Source organism: Phragmites australis, chromosome 4 (assembly GCF_958298935.1).
Source record: "Phragmites australis chromosome 4, lpPhrAust1.1, whole genome shotgun sequence".
Classification (NCBI taxonomy): Eukaryota; Viridiplantae; Streptophyta; class Magnoliopsida; order Poales; family Poaceae; genus Phragmites; species Phragmites australis.
The window spans coordinates 39,592,161-39,612,027 of record NC_084924.1 but is presented as its reverse complement, the minus strand read 5'-3'; the positions used below and the strand labels follow the sequence as shown (position 1 = coordinate 39,612,027).

The following is a 19,867-nucleotide window of genomic DNA, read 5'->3' as shown; positions in this document are numbered from 1 at the left end:
ACGAAGCGGAGAAGGCAAGGAAGCGAGAGAGGGCCCATCGCGCTAAGATGGGTGGCCCCGATACCCTGAGAAAGGGCAAATATCTTAGGTACACTTAATAGAGAGCATCTACTATAACCCGACATACTTTTACTCATTAAGGCATGTTAGGATTAGCAGCGGCATGCTATTAGATTAGTCTTTAGGCGTATTATACATATCAACGTTTGGTGTCGTTATGTCTTTATAGTTAGGATCCATTCGCGCAGCAACGACAAATCTCATGTCCTATGTAATATTTGTTAGCGTATATAACCTCCATACCGGGTATTATGCTAATAATGCTTCATAACTATAATTGTTCGAAAAATTAATTTTTTAATCTTCCCAACATTACGTCACTAAAAAAAGTTACTCATACAATTTTACACCAAATAAATAAATAAATATTGACAAATTTACATGATCCAAAATTTTCAAAAAGTAACTACTCTATAATGTCGTTTTGACCACTTTTTATATAACTATCATTTTTCATCGAATGAATGTGCACTATTTTTCAAATTGACATATACAAAAGTTAAATTAAAAAAATCAATTTTTCAAATGATAGGGCTAACCGCCGCTAGAAGGGCGGCAAGGGATGCTGCACGGCGGTGCTTGGGAGTGGGTCCTACCTATCCTCTGAGAGGGTAGTAAAAGGTGATATTGCCACCATAATATCCTTACCATCCTCTGAAGGATTGTAGTATTTTTAAAGGGTGATAGATGTTTATTTATATAAATATTAACATAGAAACTATTTATTTAAATATTAATGATAAAAAATATAAAAAATATAAAACTCCACAAATCTCGGGTCGGCGGCCCATAAGAGCGCAGCCGCCGAGCGTGGGCGGAGCACACCGGGCGGGCGGCACGCCACTTTCACGAACATCCACCGGCGCGCGCGGCGTGGAGGGCGTGGAGGGGAGCCGGAATCCCAATTGCTCCCGAGCTAAGCTAAGGGAGGCCGCGGCCTTCGCCGAAACCCCTCCCCTTCTTCCCCCCTACCATGCGCGACGCCCTCGCCTACGCTCTCCCGTCGGACCCCCATCTCCCGTGCCTCCTATATGGCGAGTCGCGACAAGGTCGGGTGCTCCCCGGCCGCGCTGCCCCTCGACTGCGTCCTGGCCGCGCTCGCCGGCAACGCCGAGTGGCTCGGGAGGCAGTGGGAGGCCGCCGTCCGCGACCGGTGCGGGAAGGGAGCCCGAGCGGGTGGCGGGAAGACGGAGTGGAAATGGGAGTTTATAGCAATGCACACGCCGCTGTTCTACGCCACCTGCGCCCTCGGCGGGATGCTCAGCACCGGCCTCACCCACCTCGCGGTCACGCCTCTCGACCTCGTCAAGTGCAACATGCAGGTCCGTGAGCGAGAGGTTCCTTGCTTCATTTCCCTGATGGCTCAATGGCTAACGGAGGTGTTGCTCGCTTCAATGTTCCTTCTCTCAGGTGGATCCTAGCAAGTACAGGGACATTTCATCTGGCTTTGGTGTCCTTCTCCAAGAACAAGGCCTTGGTGGATTCTTCAAAGGCTGGATGCCCACGCTGGTTGGATACAGCTGCCAGGGGGCCTGCAAGTTTGGGTTCTACGAGTTCTTCAAGAAGTGCTACTCGGACATTGCTGGCCCCGAGCATGCTGAAAAGTTGAAGACTTTGATTTACCTTGCAGCGTCGGCGTCGGCTGAGGTGATTGCAGATGTAGCTCTATGCCCCATGGAGGCTGTCAAGGTTCGAGTCCAGACACAGCCGGGATTTGCTCGGTGCCTGACCGATGGGCTTCCGAAGATTGTCCAATCTGAAGGTGCCATTGGGTATAGATACTGCATGTCTTGTATACTTTGTGTGATAACTAGTCTTGTTCAAGGTTTTGGAGAACACTCTTTAACGCTGTGTGCAAATTTCAGGCTTTACAAAGGACTGCTTCCTCTTTGGGGCCGCCAAGTTCCCTGTAAGTCAAATGTCTTGTTAACAGTTATCTTTTGCTGCTGTAGTTGCATGTTAAGGTTTCTTCACTCCTGATTTTTTTATAGATCAAGTAGTTTAGAATTTTGATCAATACCATACTAAAGTAATTTCCTCTTTGCAGCACTTGCTCGGGTACGAATGAGCCTGCTTGATCCCTGTGGCTGGTGCTGAAACATAATTTTTAAGTAGATGAATTATCTCAGTAACAATTTTGTATGATCCATGTAATTCATTGCACTCTGCAGTCGAAATCTAGGCTAGCCACAGTTGTCAAAACACTCAATGATGACTAGAGCTTAAACCTATGTGTGAAATAATCTTTGAGTACGGTGTTCATGGATAACTTGAATAACTTGATTGTGCAACATGACTATGTAATGCCCACTCACCTATAAGGTACTTTACAGAAAACATAGTCATGTAGGCATAGTTCGCACAGCCTTCCTGTTACTTTTCTTTTAATGACATATGCTTGCTTGTGCACCTTAATTACTTCATTTATTACCTTGCAGACACTATGATGAAATTTGCTTGCTTTGAGACCATTGTTGAGATGGTCTACAAGCATGCAGTACCAAAGCCGAAAGATCAATGCAGTAAGCAACTCCAGCTAGCAGTGAGCTTTGCAGGGGGATATATTGCTGGAGTCTTCTGTGCTGCTATATCTCATCCTGCAGACAACCTGGTGTCTTTCCTAAACAATGCACAGGGAGCCACTGTGGCGGATGTAAGCTGCTAGTCCTATCTAAGAAAAACAAGGTTCAATGTTAATAATTCCGTTGAACAATTTCTTAACCTTTGGCTTCTGACCAATGCATCATACTTCAGGCTGTAAGAACCCTTGGAATGTGGGGTTTATTCACACGGGGCCTTCCTCTTCGTATTATTATGGTCGGTACTCTCACAGGAGCGCAATGGGCAACGTACGATGCATTTAAAGTCTTCGTTGGATTGTAAGTCTACCCTGTTGCATATTTCATGCATGTGGTCATCGCTGACAGTTTGTGCTGTGATATCAAATTATCTTATTGATTAATTGTGCAGGCCAACATCCGGTGGAGTGAACCCTAGTGGTGCTGCTGCTGCTGCTTTGCACCAGGTGGATCACGAAAAGCAGAGCTGACCGCACCGAGGTGGTCTTGTACTGAACTATCCATAGCCGAAGTAGATGTATTGCTATTGCTCTGATTTTCGCAAGAGCTTGAATATAGGAGGATGAAGTGTTAATGCTATGTTTAAGTTTTAGCCGGTAGAGCATTACACTAGCAATGGGCTTTTGTTGTTACCCCTTGAATAACAGAATACTGTAATGGATGACACTGGTCTGTTGTTCGAATGACGCTTCATTTTTCGACACTATTAGCCTGTCCTACAATCTAGTGTCCTCTCTCAATTTGTCAGGGTCAAAACTTCTGCTCGTGCAACCTGGCGATCTACATGGTTTGAAGAAAGAAGAATTCAAAGCATGGATCATGTAATTATTTATCTTGTGCCCATGATAATTCGTGATTATTGTTGATTTTAGTTAGGCTCAGTTCGAGGATTTTGGTGTTCAATTCTACTTGTTTACATTTACTGATGAAAGAAGAAAATACCGGACAGACTAGTTTGAGGCTTACTATTTACAGGTACGTGAGCAAGAGCATTTTTTATGCGAGCAGCCTAGCCAACGCCTAAAGATGTCCAAATAGCTTGTGCTACATGAGCCAATCCGAGGCACGATACTGTTGGTACAGCTCAAACACAGCCCGATCCGAGCCTAGATGGGCCGGGTTGGCACGGTCCGGTTTGGATCTTTCGGGCCAGCATGGGCACGACACGACCCGGCACGGCACGACGTGACCGACGCGCGACGGCACAGCCCAGCGATAGGCACACCTGGGCCGGCATTAGCCGTTGCGGGCACGGCCGGCACACGGGTTAACCCGATATTTTTGAATTTTATAGCCGTTTTGTGACAGTTTGAGCTTCAAAAAAATTAAAAAAAAAATGCAAAAATCATCATTTTTTACCTATTCCACACCAACAACATAATTTTCTCTCTTGTTTCCTCCTCTCATTCTTGTCTCAAAGTTCTTGAGAATTAATGATAATTTGACAAAATTAATTTGAATTATTACAAAAAATTCGAGCAATTCCAAAACCGTCATCCTGCTGACCTGGTGTCTTAAAGTTGAAGAAATCTTAATGATTTTTTTCATCGTTGTTCAGGCTTATTTTATTATTAGTTTTATTATTTGATTATTTCTAACTTTAAATATTTGTATTTTGTTTAATTGTCATTCAACATTGATCATGAATGCCGGTGATCATGATACATCCATTGATTATGAATTTTTTCTCCAAGGACTCACAGGGAACTACGACCCATTTGATACCAATGCTGCAGGTGATGATTGACCCAACGGTGAACCTCTGGTTGATTCACATGCAGGTGATGCAACAACACCTCCATCGTCAGGCTTTACAAGTGCGCACACATTAGCAAGCACCGGCTGTAAAAGATCAAGGGTCGGTACTTCCGAAGTTTAGCAAGACTTCAAAAAGTACTACAAAAAGGAAGATGAGGTAAGTGTCAGATATGCTAGGTGTTATATTTGCAAATATGAATTATCTACAAAGCCCTCAAGTGGAACGGGACACTTGAAGAAGCATGTCACAAGTTGCAAACGAAAGAGTGGAGCAGCCATGAAGCAGCCCCAACGGCTTTGTTCGTTATTGGGAGTACGACTCCGTCAATTTTTAAAAAAAGTTATATCGCTTCATTGCAAGAGCGAATCTACCACTCAATATCGATGAGTCTGCTGCATTTGAAGATTACATTAAACAAGCTCATAATCCTAGGTTCATACATGTTTCTAGACAGACAACTAGTAGGGATAAGGTAAACTACTACAATGCGTGTCGTAGAAAACTTAAAAAACTGTTGCAAACATATACATTTTCAGTTGCTTTGACCTCAGACATATGAGCAGGTAGGGTTAGAGAGAATTATCTTAGTGTGGTTGTTTATTTTGTTAATAATGACTGAAAATTAGAAAAGAGAATAATAGATTTTTGGTTGATTGACAACGCGCGTACCCGTGAAAATATTACTGAAAAAAATCTCAAATAGTTGAATACTTTGGTCTCATGAATAAATATTTTCTATCACTTTAGATAACCGGTGCAAATTCTAAAGCAATAAATATTCTAACTCCGTTGTTTAGTATTTATGTTAAATTTTTCTTGATACATCAATGTTGTATTTGTCATATTGTCAATCTTATAGTAAAATTCGGTTTGAAAAGGTTGTCGCAATACCTATACGATTTTCGTACTCCAATTTTTTTTGAACTCCTCTAACCAACAAATTGCAGCATATAAACAGTACTATGTTGCAATGGGTGTGCGTTCACGTAAGTTTGCTGTGGACATGCCGGTAAGATGAAACTCTACTTTCTTAATGCTCAAAAATATTATACCATATAAGAGCATATTTGATGTGTTTATTCATATACGTTATCATCAGCATGGACTCAAACTTTACTCACGAAAACGCATTGGTATGTTGCCGAAAGGATACTAGAGTTTCTTGAAATTTTTTATGATTCAACTGTGAGTTTATCAGAAGTTTATTATCCAACATCTTGTTTAGTAGTGCATAATATTGTTGAAATTGCTACTCATTTAAACAACTATGAAAATGACAATCTTTTAAAAGATTGTGTAATTTCTATGAAATCTAAATTTTTAAAGTATTGGAAAGAAATTCCTTTATTATACATCTTTGCCTTTATTTTATATCCTAGAGCTAAAATTACATCTTTCTGTAGAGTTCTCGCAATTCTAGGTGATGCTCTTAGCTACGATTATTCTAATTATTATACTAATATTCGTTCTAAGTTATTCGAAGTTTATAGTAAATATAAAATAAAGTATGACAGAGTCCGCCTGCAACAAACTCCACTAGCACCCACAATAAGTAAGAAGACGATAACGTGGAGAAAATATTTGATGCAGGTTGTTCATCAAGAAGTTCACACTCTTCGTCAAGATCGTCTACGAGCGCCAGAATTCTAACATCCGGAGGGGAGCTAACGACCTTCATCGACAATGACATTGTCAGCCATGAACGAGAAAACTTCAACATACTGCAATAGTGGCATAAGCACAAGACGAATTATCATGTGCTTTCACTGTTAACGCAAGATTTGTTAACAGTTCATGTATCTACAGTTTCTTCTGAGGCTGCCTTCAGTCTTACTGGAAAGATAATCCAAGAGAGAAGAACAAATATATCAAGTGATATGGCTGAAAAACTCAACATAGTACAAGATTAAGAACAAGCTGAATCACGAATGCAACACACTGCAAAGAACACTGAGCTTTAAAAATCATTACAAAATTTGCACCTAGATGTTGATGAGAACATGTAATTTTGGATTTTCTAAGCTAGGTTGTACTCTTTTTTTACTTTGCTACAAAGGTTTTTAATGAGACAAACTATCAATAAAGCTCATTTTTAGAATTAATTATATGTCTCTATTATTTTTAAGTTTTTATTTTATCAATGATTTTTCTTTATTTATTTTCAAAAATAACCCCCACGGCCCCACCCACCTCTCGTCTTCGCCTATAAATACCATCTCAAACTCCCTGTGATCCCATCGTCCACATATCTCTCTTTTACTAGTTGCTAGCCAATAGCCACTTGCCCACATCAAGAAATCAATTTTATATTTCAATTGGTCATGGGTGTGGCAACATTTTGAAAAGATTTTTAGAGAAATTAACAGGAAATAAATAAGATTTGTTAAGTGTAATATATGCAACAATGAATTATATGCCAGATCTCCAAATAGAACGTGACACTTAAGGAAGCATATTAAATATTGCAAGCAAAATTCTAGAATTTCTAATGAAACCATGTAATTTTAGAAGCATAGTCATAATATGTACTCTTTTTTACTTTTAGTGAAAGGTTTTTAACGAGACAACCAATCAATAAAACTCTTTTTTATTTATTTTCTATAATTTTTTGATTTTTTTTCAATTTTATAGATATTATTTTTGATTTTTTTATATTATCGGAGTGCTACCGGACCAAGTGTGACTCCACCGTGCCGACCGGGCCCGTCATGCCGATCAGGCCTGTCATGCCGACCGGGCCCGTCGTGCCAATCGTGCCGTAGGCCGACCCGGCACGGCACGATGGAAGATAGGCCGTGCCATGGGCCGAGGATGTGGCACACGAGCCGGCACGGCCCGTTATAATAGTCGGGTCGTGTCGTAGTCGGGCCATGCCAAGCTGGACCCGTGCCGGGCCAGCCCGAGTGACTCATTTGGTCATCTCTGATATGTCAGTTTGTTGAAAATTTTGATACACTAGCAAAAAAAGTACTTGTTGTCTAGCAATAGCAAACACATGTGTACTCTATTTCTTGGTTCTTAGTTTTTAAAATCTGCAGCTAGGTGTAGGCACAGATGATCAAATGGGTCACTCAGATCAGCCCGACAGGGGTCCAGCTCGATATGACTCAGCTACGACACGACCTGATAGGCCTGACTACTATAACAGGCCGTGCCATGCCAGCCCGCGTGCCGCGTCCTCAGCCCATGGCACAATCGGCACGACAGACCCGGCCCTCACGGTGGAGGCACTCTCGGCCCGGCAGCACTCCAAAAATAGAAAAAATAAATAAAAAAATAATAGCTACAAAATTCCAAAATAATTATAGAAAATAAATAAAAAGAACTATATTGATTGGTTGCCTCGTTAAAAACCTTTCCACTAGAAAGAAAAAAAAGTACAACCTATGACTATACTTCAAAAATTACATGATTTCACTAGAATTTTGCTTGCAATATTTAATATGCTTCCAAAAGTATCAAGTTCCACTTAGAGATCTGGTACATAATTCATTGCGGCATATATTACACTTAGCAAATCTTACATGTTTCGCGTTAATTTTTCTAAAGATTTTTTCAAAATATTGCCACACTCGTGACCATGTACGCGAGTTCTCGACGTCTTGATCCATGAATTGAAATATGAAATTAATTTCTTGATGTGGGCAAGAGGCTACTGGCTAGCAACTAGGAAAAGAAAGATAGGTGGACGATGAGATCACAGGAAGTTTGAGATGGTATTTATAGACCAAAACAAAAAGTGGGTGAAACCGTAGGGATCGTTTTCAAAAAAAATAAAAAAAAAATCATCTTGTGCTCATACCATCATTGCAGTATGTTGAAATTTTCTTGTTCATAGCTAACATCGTCACTATCGATGAAGATAGTTAGCTCTCCTCCAGATAATGAAATTTCGACACTTGTAGACGATCGTGACGAAGAGTGTAAACTTCTTGATGAAAAACCTGCACCAAATATTTTCTACCACGTTATCGTCTTCTTACTTATTGTGAGTGTTAGTGAAGATCGGTGCATACGGACTCCACCATACTTTATTTCATATTTACTATAAGCTTCGAATAACTTAGAACGAACATTAGTATAATAATTAGAATAATCGTGACCAGGAGCATCACCTAGAATTACGAGAACTCTACATAAAACTATAATTTTAGCTCTAAGATCTAAAATAAAGGCAAAATAATACAACAAAGAAATTTCTTTTCAATACTTCAAAATTTTAGATTTCATAGGAAATCCACAATATCTTAGAAGATTATTATTTTTATAGTTATTTAAATAAGTAGCAATTTCAATAATATTATACACTACTAAACAAGATATTAAATAATAAACTCATGATAAACTCACAGTTGAATCATAAAAAAATTCAAAAAACTCTAGTATCCTTTCAGCAACATACTAATACGCTTTCGTGAGTAAAATTTAACACCATGTTAATGATAACGTGTATAAATAAACACACCAAATATACTCTTATATGGTATAATATTTTTGAGCATTAAGAAATTAGAGTTTCATCTTACTGGTATATCCACAGCAAACTTACATAAACACACACCCATTGCAACACAATACTGTTTATATGCTGCAATTCATTGATTAGAGAAGTTCACAAAAGATATTACAGTACAAAAATCATAACGAGCCGAATTGACTCGTTATCCAGCCCTACCCATAGGTGCAGGAGGTGCCTATGCTGGGGGCGGAGCTTGTGGCGGGGTCATCGAACTTGTCCGATGGCCTTAGCGGAACACCGGACCTCCAGTCCTATTAGACCATCTCCAACAGCTACCTCAAATTTTAATCTTCAAAAATACTATTACAGCATCCTCTATCACTATTACAGCGTCCCTTATTTTTTCATCTCAAGCAGCTACTCCATTTCCTATCTTCTACTCCTCTTTTTCTCTCTCTCTGGACCCGTCTGTCAGCCTCTGTGAACAGTGTCCTAACAGTACTGCTACAGTACCCGACGCGTTTTTCTGTCGCCGGTCCCACTGACAGTCCCTGTGAGCAGTGTTGCTACAGTATTGCTACAGTGATACGCGCTTTTACAGTAGTCCGAAAAAATACAGGCCCCAGCTCTCTCCCAGCAACACTGGAGTGCATTTTTCAGTGATACAGTACTTTGCGGAGTACTGTATGCTGGAGTTGGTCTTAGGCAAAGGCCCAGGAGCTGATGATGGACCTTGTGGTTTATTAGCTTCCGACGGTCTTGGCTTGAGGTAGAGCTGAAGCTGTTATCAAAAGCACCAAGTATAGCTGTGAAACCAAGATTGCTTGAAAGCCAGCTAAATTCAAGGTAAAAACTTTGTTTAAAAGAAAACTCGCCATGTACTCCTTGTCAGGATCCCAGTAAGAGAAGAATTTATCTACTGATTTGTCAATCTCTGTGCTTGGTATCTGCAACAACGAATAGCATTAATAATATCCATCGAACAGTGGGTCTGATATCCTAAGAGCAAAGTTTTGCAAGGGGTCACCTTGAAGCCAATGGTTTCGTAGGGCTCCGCTGCAAAAGTAAGCATTGATATCGCTTATCCCAAGTTTGGACTTTCTGTACCAAAAAAAAAAAGAAGAAGAGTATATGTTAGTACATGGGACAGTAGAAACTACATCAAAGCAGCATACTATAATTCAAACAACCGTGTCAGCCCTCATCATGCTCAGAAATTAGCTTTACCTGTTCATATGATGACATGAAACGGTGTCTTGGCTTGCTATTTTCTTCGATTTCAGGGTAACCAATCTAAAAAGAAAATGTCAAAAGTTATTGCTCCAGTGTACAGCATTATTTAAATTGTTCAAACCAAAATAAAATAATAATGGGTAAGGGAAAATTTGCATCTTCTGAAATCTGTCGATGACTAGTATGGTATGAAGTATCCACAAAGATTGTGTATTGTATTCTATTATTTCAGTCAAATGAATGAAATAAATTACTTTTAATAGAAAAAACTGAATAGTTTCAGGACAGGAAGAACAGTCAAGAAAAATTGAAAAACAGAGTTGATAAAATATAAACCACTACTTTGGATATGCTAATCTGGAGAATCAGTATTTCGAATATGCTAGTTTTTCAATAAGTCTCCTTTATCAAAAGATGAAATTTTCAAATAAGCATTAGCTCACAAATTTCAGCTTAGTGGTCCATTTGGTTGCTCGCATGGTCCTAGCCTGGCTGGTATTAGTGAGCCAGGTTGTGTACATGCAGTGCCACTTGTTTGGTTGGTTGCATGTGCATGTGCTCAGCCTGGCTAAGAAAAGATTATGTTTGATTGCCCGCATGAATACATGTTGCATTAGATTGAAATAAAAAAGCAAGTGTTAACATGATGTTTATTTTGCATAAATACAATCTATAGTATTTAATTTATCATGTTAAGCCTTAATCCAATTTCAAATGTACTTATATGAGTTAATACTCACTAATCATGCGCTAAAATCATTAGCTGAGCACGCGCTGCACTGAGCGAGCCTGGCCCGGGGGAAATGAAGTCGAAATCCGTTTCCGCGGGGCTAGGCTCGCGCGTCGATTTTGCATCGCTCAAGACAGGCCCATTTGAGCGCCCAGGCGACCAAACAACGGTTCCCTGCACGCGTGGGGCTAGGACAGCCCTGATGCAAGCAACCAAACAGCCCATAAGCAATCCTTATAAACAATGGACTAGTATATGCAATAAACATAAAGATGGAAATGGGAACTAACTTAACCGGTATCACTATAAGATCCTTGAAAATGTAACTTAGGTACCCTACATTACATGACAGGAAAAGAGAAACACCCGCGGGCCGGGGGGGGGGGGGGGGGGACTGTAGATATGGGCAGATTGGAAATAAAACTAAATTTATCTGGGTTACAATTCACATGCAGAGTCCTGTGTGGACATAATCCATGTGCCAAATAATGCGAACACAATTAATACTAACCTCAAAAAGAAATGAGTGTTTGCTTCGTGATGGGATCATATTGTTTGGTCACTGTATATCCTGGTCTGCCAATCTTAACTGCAAAGGGAGGAAAGATAGTTATGAGAACAGCTGCCAAGAAAATACAATTGGGTGCAGAGAATGAGAGAACTTATGTTAAAATAAGCGTACTGTACTACCAAAAGGTAACAACAAAATAGAAGGCCCTAAATAGTTTATCAAACAGCATTCCAAGAAATCTTCACAGAAGAGTAAGCCTTAACAATCCTCAACTCCTATAAATTTTCTGTCTTAAGGAACATGGATTTGGGATCAGAAAACTTCTACAATACAGGGAGTTTTCATAAGTAAGCCTTAACAACCATCAACTCCTATAAATTTTCTGTCTTAAGGAACATGCATTTGGGATCAGAAAACTTCTACAATACAGAGAGTTTTCAGAAGTAACCCAAACATGCATGATTAGGCTCCAAAATTGGTACAGTAAATGTAAGCCTGAACAGCATAAGCTTATATCCAAATTGTCCAAGCTCCAAATGAGCTTTCAAGGCTGTTATAAGTGCATTCTCTTCTTATCCATGTTTGGCCATAGCCCAGGCAATATCATCTAAGATGGATTTTCATTTTAGAAAGGGTTTCGGCTCCCTTCAGCTCATTTAGGAGGCCTTCGGTTATTTGAATGGATATCTGCCTTTCTTTGTTGCCTAATTATTTAATTAATGTGCCAGCATTACCCCTAACAGTGGACACTGAACACCATGTTGTCAGTGTCCACAGCTTATCCAGGAAAGGCAGTAAAACTTCAGCAAGAAACTTCAGAAAAAGATGCAGCATGATCTAGGTCAGTGAATGTCATTAGCACCAAATACCTTAACTAGTTCTGTGTTAATAAGGTAAATAAAGTAGCATGTGATTGCCAATTGTCTTATTTCCTAAGGATAAAAAAGTAGTTACGGCATATCTAAACAACAGACGGCGAATGATATGGAGATAATGTTCACCAACTATTTTGTATATTTTCTCGTCGTTCAAACAAAAAACGTTCCTTTTTATTTTGTTCTTGTGAAATTATCAGGAGAAACACAGAAAGTACGGCATAATAGTTGGCAGGGAAAATTTGAAGTTGAACTAGCCTCCAGAACCACTATGCTATGCATCCATATTAGGTGCAGTATATACCCCCAACCATATCATTGAATATCCAAAGGGAATCATGGATTTTGGGTTTACACCAAGAGGAAACTTTAAACATCATGGAATCCTCACACATATTAATTATCTGTTTGAAGCGTGAAAATCCATAATAACCAAAAGAAAGACCCCAGGTTGTTGCTTCACTCTCTAAACACTCCAAACAAGCCTAGCGCAACAGCAAAACCAAATGTAGTCCAAGCAGCTGAAGAACGTAAATAGCGAGTCCTGGTTGGTAGAACTAAACAGAGCCACAACAACTGCATATTATTTTCAGCTCAAATCCAGATAAGCTGAATTGGGGGAAAAGGAGAGTGGAGGTTGTTTTTTTCATGTACCAGACTTGCGGGGCGCGAGCTTGCGCTTGTTGGGCTGAGCGGGCGCGTCCTTGGCCTCGCGGGCGGCGCGCTTGGCGAGGTTGGTCTGGTGCCGCTTCCCCTGCGTGTGCGCAAGGTAGTTCCCCTCGTTGTTGTGCAGTGTCAGGCACAGCTTACACTCGTACCTACGCAGGCACGAAACCCAGCGGAATCAGCGTATAGATCGAAGCAAATCGAAAGGGGCGCGAGTTCGGAGAAGGAGCTAGGGTTTTAGGCGGGTACCTGCCGAGGTGGTTGCGCATAAAGTAGGGATCCTTTGCGAGGTCGATGGTCTCGAGGGCCAGGCGGCGGTGGCGCTCCCGCCGGTCGATGGCCTCGTTCTGGGCGGAGGCGGCGCCGCTGCTGCCGAGCTTCGAGCCTCGTCCTCGCGATCCATGTGGCGTCAGGCCGAGCGGACCCCACCGGTCCGGTAGCTAAAATTCTATTTAGGGACATCAATATAATTTATAGATGTACTTATATAATTTTATACGTACGTTCTTATATAATTTTTATTGAAGACTAGATATACCGGCTTTTATCGCTTATTAGGCCGAGTCCAACTCACCGGCCCGGTAGCTACAACTCTATTCCCTCCGTCTAGAAATAACAACATTTTTTTAAAAAAAAATCAAATTTTATATACTTTGACTAATATTTAATCAAATTATAAGAATATTTAGCGTATAAAAATTATACACCTAGATTCACAATTCAAAATGATTTCATAATGTATAGATTTTGTAGCTATAAATGATATATTTTGTAAGAAAATTATAGTCAAAATCTAACTTCAAAAACCGAGTCTAAAATAAATACGCATATTATTTCTGAACCGATAGAGTATAAGAGAAACATCAATACAACTAGTAGATATACATACTCACATCATCATACGTACCTATTCACCTAATATCTACTGAAGATCAAATATACTAAACTTAAATATTTACGAAGTTATCATAAGCACCTCGTTGTTGATGAGTATCGCCTACTATAAAAAAATTCCACAACTATAACGTTTGATCCATGATAGATAGGGATAACACCACCTCTACTAATTATACAAGCCTTCTCGATAGTTACAGGTCCTTGAGTAACTCGGACCAAACATATATTGTGTGCATACATATGATTTGCGATTTTGCTCTTTAAATTTGTATTCTGGATTTGACAGAGATTTGTCACCAAATTGCAGAAAATCGTAGCAAGTGGAGAATTGGATAAGAGCCAAATTTAAGCGCGTCAAATTGTTGTGACATTTGCATGGATCAATTCAGTTCAAGACTTGAGCTATGTATGCTGCTAGTACACGACTAATGATTTAATCTTATTGCATCTGAATTTGTCCATTATGCCAAACACAAACATGACTACAACCCGTACAGGCCACTCTCCAATAAACGTGACGATGAACACACGGAGCTCCGACGGAACGAAGCCAGTGAAACCAAGAGACATCACATCGCACGCTCTGGCTAGTCCAAGGGGTAGGGGATCGTGGCGATGTGGTTGTGCGCCACGGTCCCGATCCACAGCTTCCGCCCCACCTCCCGCACCTCGCTCACCAGCTTCATCACCTCGCGGCCCCGGTCCTCGAGCACCTCCACGACGTTGCCCTCGCCGTCGAGGAGCGCGAGGACGGTGTGCATCCTCGTGACGGCCCGCTTCGTGAGCATCGTCAGCGTCATCGGGAGCTTGAAGTACACGGTCCGGAGCCACGGCCGCTTGGCGAACACCTCCTGCGCCGGCGTCCGGCAGCAGTCGATCGCCACCCAGAACTGCCCCTTGCCGTTCGAGCGCACGTTGTCCGGGAAGCCCGGTAGGTCCGCGAAGACCTCTAGCTCCCCTGTTCTTGGGCCTTCCAGCCAGTACCTCATTATCCTAACCATGAGAAATGTGTGATTTGATCATGTCAATGTGAGTCATTAGCTGGTTATAATCCTCTAGTAGGATCATGAGCATCACATAAATTTACATTTTTATTTTTACCTGCAGTTTGTTGTCTCGGAGAAGAGAAGAAACTGTTGGTCCTCTGAGATCTGCACGCCGTTTGGGAAGACGAGCCCCCTGAGCACGACATGAGCATCACTTGTTTCTGGGTCATATCGGAGCAGCCTCCCGGTGCCTTCTCCTTCTAGCAGGATGTTCAAATGATCCCTGCAAAATCAGCTCGAGTTAACTACTCTTCACCCTAATACGGAGACACTTTCTGATTTGCTCACTTTCTGCTGTATCTCATGCTCGTGTCGGTGAAGAACACGGAGCCGTTCCTGTGGATGTCGAGGTCGTTCGCGAATCGGATCGGGTCCCCGAAGGCTTCGTCCCTCGCGAGGGAGGTCGCCACGCCGCCGCTCTGGCCGATGACCATGAGCCCGTAGTACGCGTCGGCGACGTAGAGCTCGCCGGTCTCCCTGTGGAACCTCAGCCCGAGCGGGCGGCCGCAGAAGTGCTCCTTGTCGTGCTGCTTTCTCGTTGTTGAGTTCACTCCATTTGCACAAACTTTCTCTGACCTTTGCCAAGAAAGAACAATTGTACATTGCATCAATACATGCCGAGGTGAACTATGGCATTGGATCAAAATCAAATCTCTTCGGATTTCTAGAAAAAATAAAGAGTGTACTTACCAATCAGGATTCATGACGGCAAACGTCTCCCACCCGGCCTTCTCGCCCATCCACCGCACGACGCGGCCGTCAGCGAGGCCGGCGTACGGCCCGCGTCCCTCGCCGTCGAACTCGATGGACTCCGGCCCGAACACTTCGCCGACGAACTCCAGCCTGCCGCGCCCGAGCCGGCTGGCGTTGTCCCTGGGCCAGCTGCCCATGACCTCCCTGTACGGCGCGAGCTCGTGCTTCACCGGCCGGTAGTCGATCCCGGCCAGCGGGCTCAGGCGGAACGGGTCCGTGACGACCAGGGCCAACGCCAACGCCGCGAAGAAGAGGTGCGGGTACTGCACGATGCCATCGCGCCCTCGCCGTCTCTGCAGCTTCTTCCCTTCCATGGAGAACGGGACCAGGTTTCCGTTTGCATGCAGAGGGGAGGCTGTGATCTTAATGGATTTGTTCAGGAAACGTGTATATGTACTTCAACTTGCATGGAAGTTGCATGAGTAAGATGGATTGTTTGGGAGTAGGTGTCCTTTTGGTTCAGAATAGCAAAGGAATGTAGCACTTTATCATTCTCACAGTTACATGATTTCGTTGCTTGCACGATGGTGCAAGACGAACGGTTCAACAAGCGTGTCTGCCATGCGAGATGCCACAACAGGGTACCGAACCTATCGTTGCCAATCTCAGCGACACGTACACCCGCCAAGTTAGAACCCCGGGCGCCGCACACACAAAGAAACTGTATCGTGTCACGAGGAGAACAAATTAATCCTAACAACAGTACCCAACCAAAGGCACCCAGGTCACCAGGGGTGGAGTCAGGATTGAACAATTGAGGGGTCAAGTTGCAAATGTTGATAATAATCATCTAATAATAAATATGATATGATAGTTTACTGATTCAATTGGAACATTAATAACAAGTATAGCAACATATAGTTTGTGATACAAAAGAAAGTCAATTACTAATTAGTTAACAAGTATCTCAAATTTGAAGGCGTTTACCTAAGTCCCTCTCAAATGTTATAGTTATAATTCTTGCTTATTGATCTTATGATGGTGCAAAATTATTTTGTATATTAACTGGTTCAATAGTTTGATTAATGATCGTATTAGGATTTTTAGCACAACCAAAACTTGAAACAATAGTTCTTAGGCTCTTCATTATAGCTAAACAAGTCAACATGTAAAAGCTATCAAAGCATATTAAATTTGGAAGAAAAAATAGGGAATTAATTTTTTCTATCATTGTCAGTTCATCATCACAACTAAAGAATACATACTATAATTAACTCTGCACATATCTGATTAATATAATCCTAAAACAAAGTTCCATACACCAATTGGAGATTAGGATGGTTGTGAGGGAGCACAAGGTGTACCTTTCTCGAGTTGGTGGCTTCACAACCCTAATACTGAAGCAGTGACCAGTAGTGAGCGGAGCACATACGCGAGCGATCTACGGGTAGTAGCGACGCAAAGAAATGGAGGAAGTCGAGCATGCGGTGCGGTATGAATATAAATTGCTAAAAATGGACAAAAACCTTGGTTGATTGGACTAATTTTCTTATTGGACTTGGAAATACAACACATGAGGCATACTCAATTAAGTATTTAATTAGCATGGAAATTAATAGGGGCTCTCTTATTGGTTAAGAGGAACCAGGCCCCTGTGTGCCTCCCCTTGTCTCCGCCCCTCTGGTCACCGCGCTACTCTATCCACACATAAATTAATATAGTCTTTAATTTATAGTTTTGACTAATACTTTCTATGAGATAAAAAAAAAATTCAAGACACATCTACAAATATGATTTTTATGTTTTCAAATTAAATATTTAAAAGATATTGATTGTCAAATTTTCAAAAGTTTGACCAGAACCTTGTTCAAAACGACAAGTTTTTGGGACTAGAGATGTACTGTTTGGCAAAAAAATCAATTTCAATTGTCATATTTTTTTTCCAAACAAACTGAAAACATTGGAGCAAAATCAATCTGGTATGCCACAAAATTTCAAGTCTCAACTTGTACTACACATTGAAAGAGAAAAAAGACAATCTACCGAAAAGGAAATATGAAAATAACCGGGAGAAAAAGATAAAAACTACTCTTCACTAAACGCCTCTTTTTCTATTATATAATGCAATATCTAACTAGATTTTTCAAAATTAATATGTTCACTTGAATTAACTTTTGGTAGTTCATAGCAAGGTAGCGCACTGGATACGTTCTCATGTCCCAAGGAGTCTATATTCATTAGAATTTCTAACTCTATCTAGAAGTTCTCAATTTTTTGTAACAATTTAGTTCTTCTGTTCTTTCATAAGTTCATGACATAGTTCCTAATTATACCGCTATTCAAAAACATGCAAGAATTTTGATGAGGTTAAAAATATAACTCGTTTTAGCATATAAGTTGTTTCAGCAATCAACAAACGATGCAGATGCAACATCACAAAAACGTATGGAAAACTTTGGTGGAGAACTAAAACAAATGCTTTATCCATTTTATTAAGTTCATTTCTTACTGTGGTGTCTATGGTGGGGTGACATGTGTTAGTGGAAGAAGAGAGCCATATTTTCACCGGCTCTGAACATAATCATGATTATTACTACTTAAAAAATAAGTTTGTGGTGGTGGTGATTGGTTCTACTTAGGGATTTTCTGGTCATACATGTGTCTGCTATGAGGAACTAGTTTGGTTTCTTTGTTGTTTAGCATGTGTTTGAAAACTTATGTAATTTATAGTTTTAAATATGATTATTTATGAACGATGAATATGTTGGTGATATGTCTTAGAAGTAATCATGATTGTACCACATTTATATTTATGTGTTTTTGAAAAATGTGCTATTATATTTCACGGATAATTATTATTTACATTGATAAGCAAGTACATGGCTTGTTCATTAAACTCTTTATTTATATTACGATGTTATTCTAAATAATTCTTGATCTCATATCATAGTGATGATAATGGGCACGTTTCACAAATCATAGCTATGGAGATATCAAATCAATAATACAGACACATGCCAAGGAACAAAGTGTTGGATTAACCCACTTCGAGACATTGTTGGATTGTTATGTAATGTGACATTAATTGTACTCTCAGATGGTATACATGCAGGATCATTAAACTCAAGATTGTCATTGATGCATATAATGTGTAGTAGCACACTTAAAGGGTCGCTAAACACTACTCTACTCTATAAATGGGTAGTTATAAAATTAGTTTTTGGGTATACTATAAAACATGCTATAGGATGTAAATGATCAAGATAGAATTTGTCATTCCTAGATAACAGGAAGAATGTATCTAGTCCCCAATGTGGTTGAATTAAGAAAGTGCATTGTAAGACCTCGAACCCGGAATCTCTTGTACCTCCTGTGTCAGTCCCTGGATTAAGTAGCTGGTACGTATAGTATAACAGTAGTAGTATCATAGTCAAAATTTTGTACAGAAGTATTATTGTTCAGAGTACAAAAGATTTACAAACTATACTATAAATTACAAACCTGGTCGGACTGTCAACAAAACACATCAGAAAACAGTGACTACCCAAAGCCACAAGTAGGTATGGTGTGCATGTGATTTCTAACTCTACTCTTCATCACCGCCTTTACGGTGAAGTCGGCATCAGTTTCTTCATCTGAAAAACAGCAAGAGTGAGTACGGAAGCTACTCAGAAAGTCCTATACTACTTCAAAGTGTTTAATAGATGCATAAGGGATGAAACAATGACGAGGCTTTACGGTTTAGTTTTAAGCATAAATTAGTTTTATGTAAGCATTCCATTGTATTCTCTATTGTCAACCTTTAAAACAGTTTAAATCATTCAAAACTAAGCAGCAAGTATGTCTAAGGTTTTTTTGGTCCTGGGGCTGCACCTCACTCTGTAATCCCTATTATCACATCTAGTGTACCTCTAGTACCACACAAATTCTAGTGGATCGAGCCAGGAACCTCGTCACACGAACATCTAGTCCACACATTCACTCATCAAGACACACGTATCTCTTAGACTAATCAAGTGAGGTCAATGCTTCGTGAGTCCATGATCGTGGACACAGCTATTCAAATATGTTTACACTCTACAGAGGTTATACACTGTACTCATATGGTATGCTCTGCATCCATCCATTGCAGGCGGAGGAGCGAATCATACCGAGACACTATAATCACTTTTTCTAACGGGCTTTTCTACGTGATCTATCCAGTGCTTCAGGTCTCGTATAGAGGGCAGACCCCCGATTTGACTGGGGCGGAAACTCCTTCACACAAAACCTAAAGACACTTGGCTCAACGTTGCCTCCGAGGCCTCCTTGTATTATGCCCAACCCAGTCCGGTGAAAGAAGAGTCAAGTCTTGATCGT

General features: G+C 40.8%; 2 protein-coding genes and 1 pseudogene across 2 annotated transcripts; 1 reads left to right on the top strand and 2 right to left on the bottom strand.

Moving 5' to 3' along the window:
- Positions 1 to 864: 864 nt before the first annotated feature.
- On the top strand, positions 865 to 3,322 carry LOC133916471 (mitochondrial phosphate carrier protein 3, mitochondrial-like). Its single transcript, XM_062360149.1, has 6 exons — positions 865 to 1,382; positions 1,471 to 1,832; positions 1,926 to 1,969; positions 2,499 to 2,713; positions 2,815 to 2,939; positions 3,031 to 3,322. The coding sequence occupies exons 1-6, from the start codon at positions 1,092 to 1,094 to the stop codon at positions 3,107 to 3,109; spliced, it is 1,116 nt and encodes a 371-aa protein (XP_062216133.1). The 5' UTR covers positions 865 to 1,091; the 3' UTR covers positions 3,110 to 3,322.
- A 6,088-nt stretch (positions 3,323 to 9,410) lies between these two features.
- On the bottom strand, positions 9,411 to 14,339 carry LOC133914788 (uncharacterized; annotated as a pseudogene).
- Positions 14,340 to 14,356: 17 nt separating this feature from the next.
- Positions 14,357 to 15,882, bottom strand: LOC133914391 (protein STRICTOSIDINE SYNTHASE-LIKE 13-like). The gene is made up of 4 exons (XM_062357504.1): positions 15,506 to 15,882; positions 15,104 to 15,391; positions 14,871 to 15,038; positions 14,357 to 14,762 (listed from the first exon to the last, which is right to left on the bottom strand). Exons 1-4 carry the CDS (start codon positions 15,880 to 15,882, stop codon positions 14,357 to 14,359), a joined length of 1,239 nt encoding a protein of 412 aa, XP_062213488.1.
- Between the last annotated feature and the right edge of the window lie 3,985 nt (positions 15,883 to 19,867).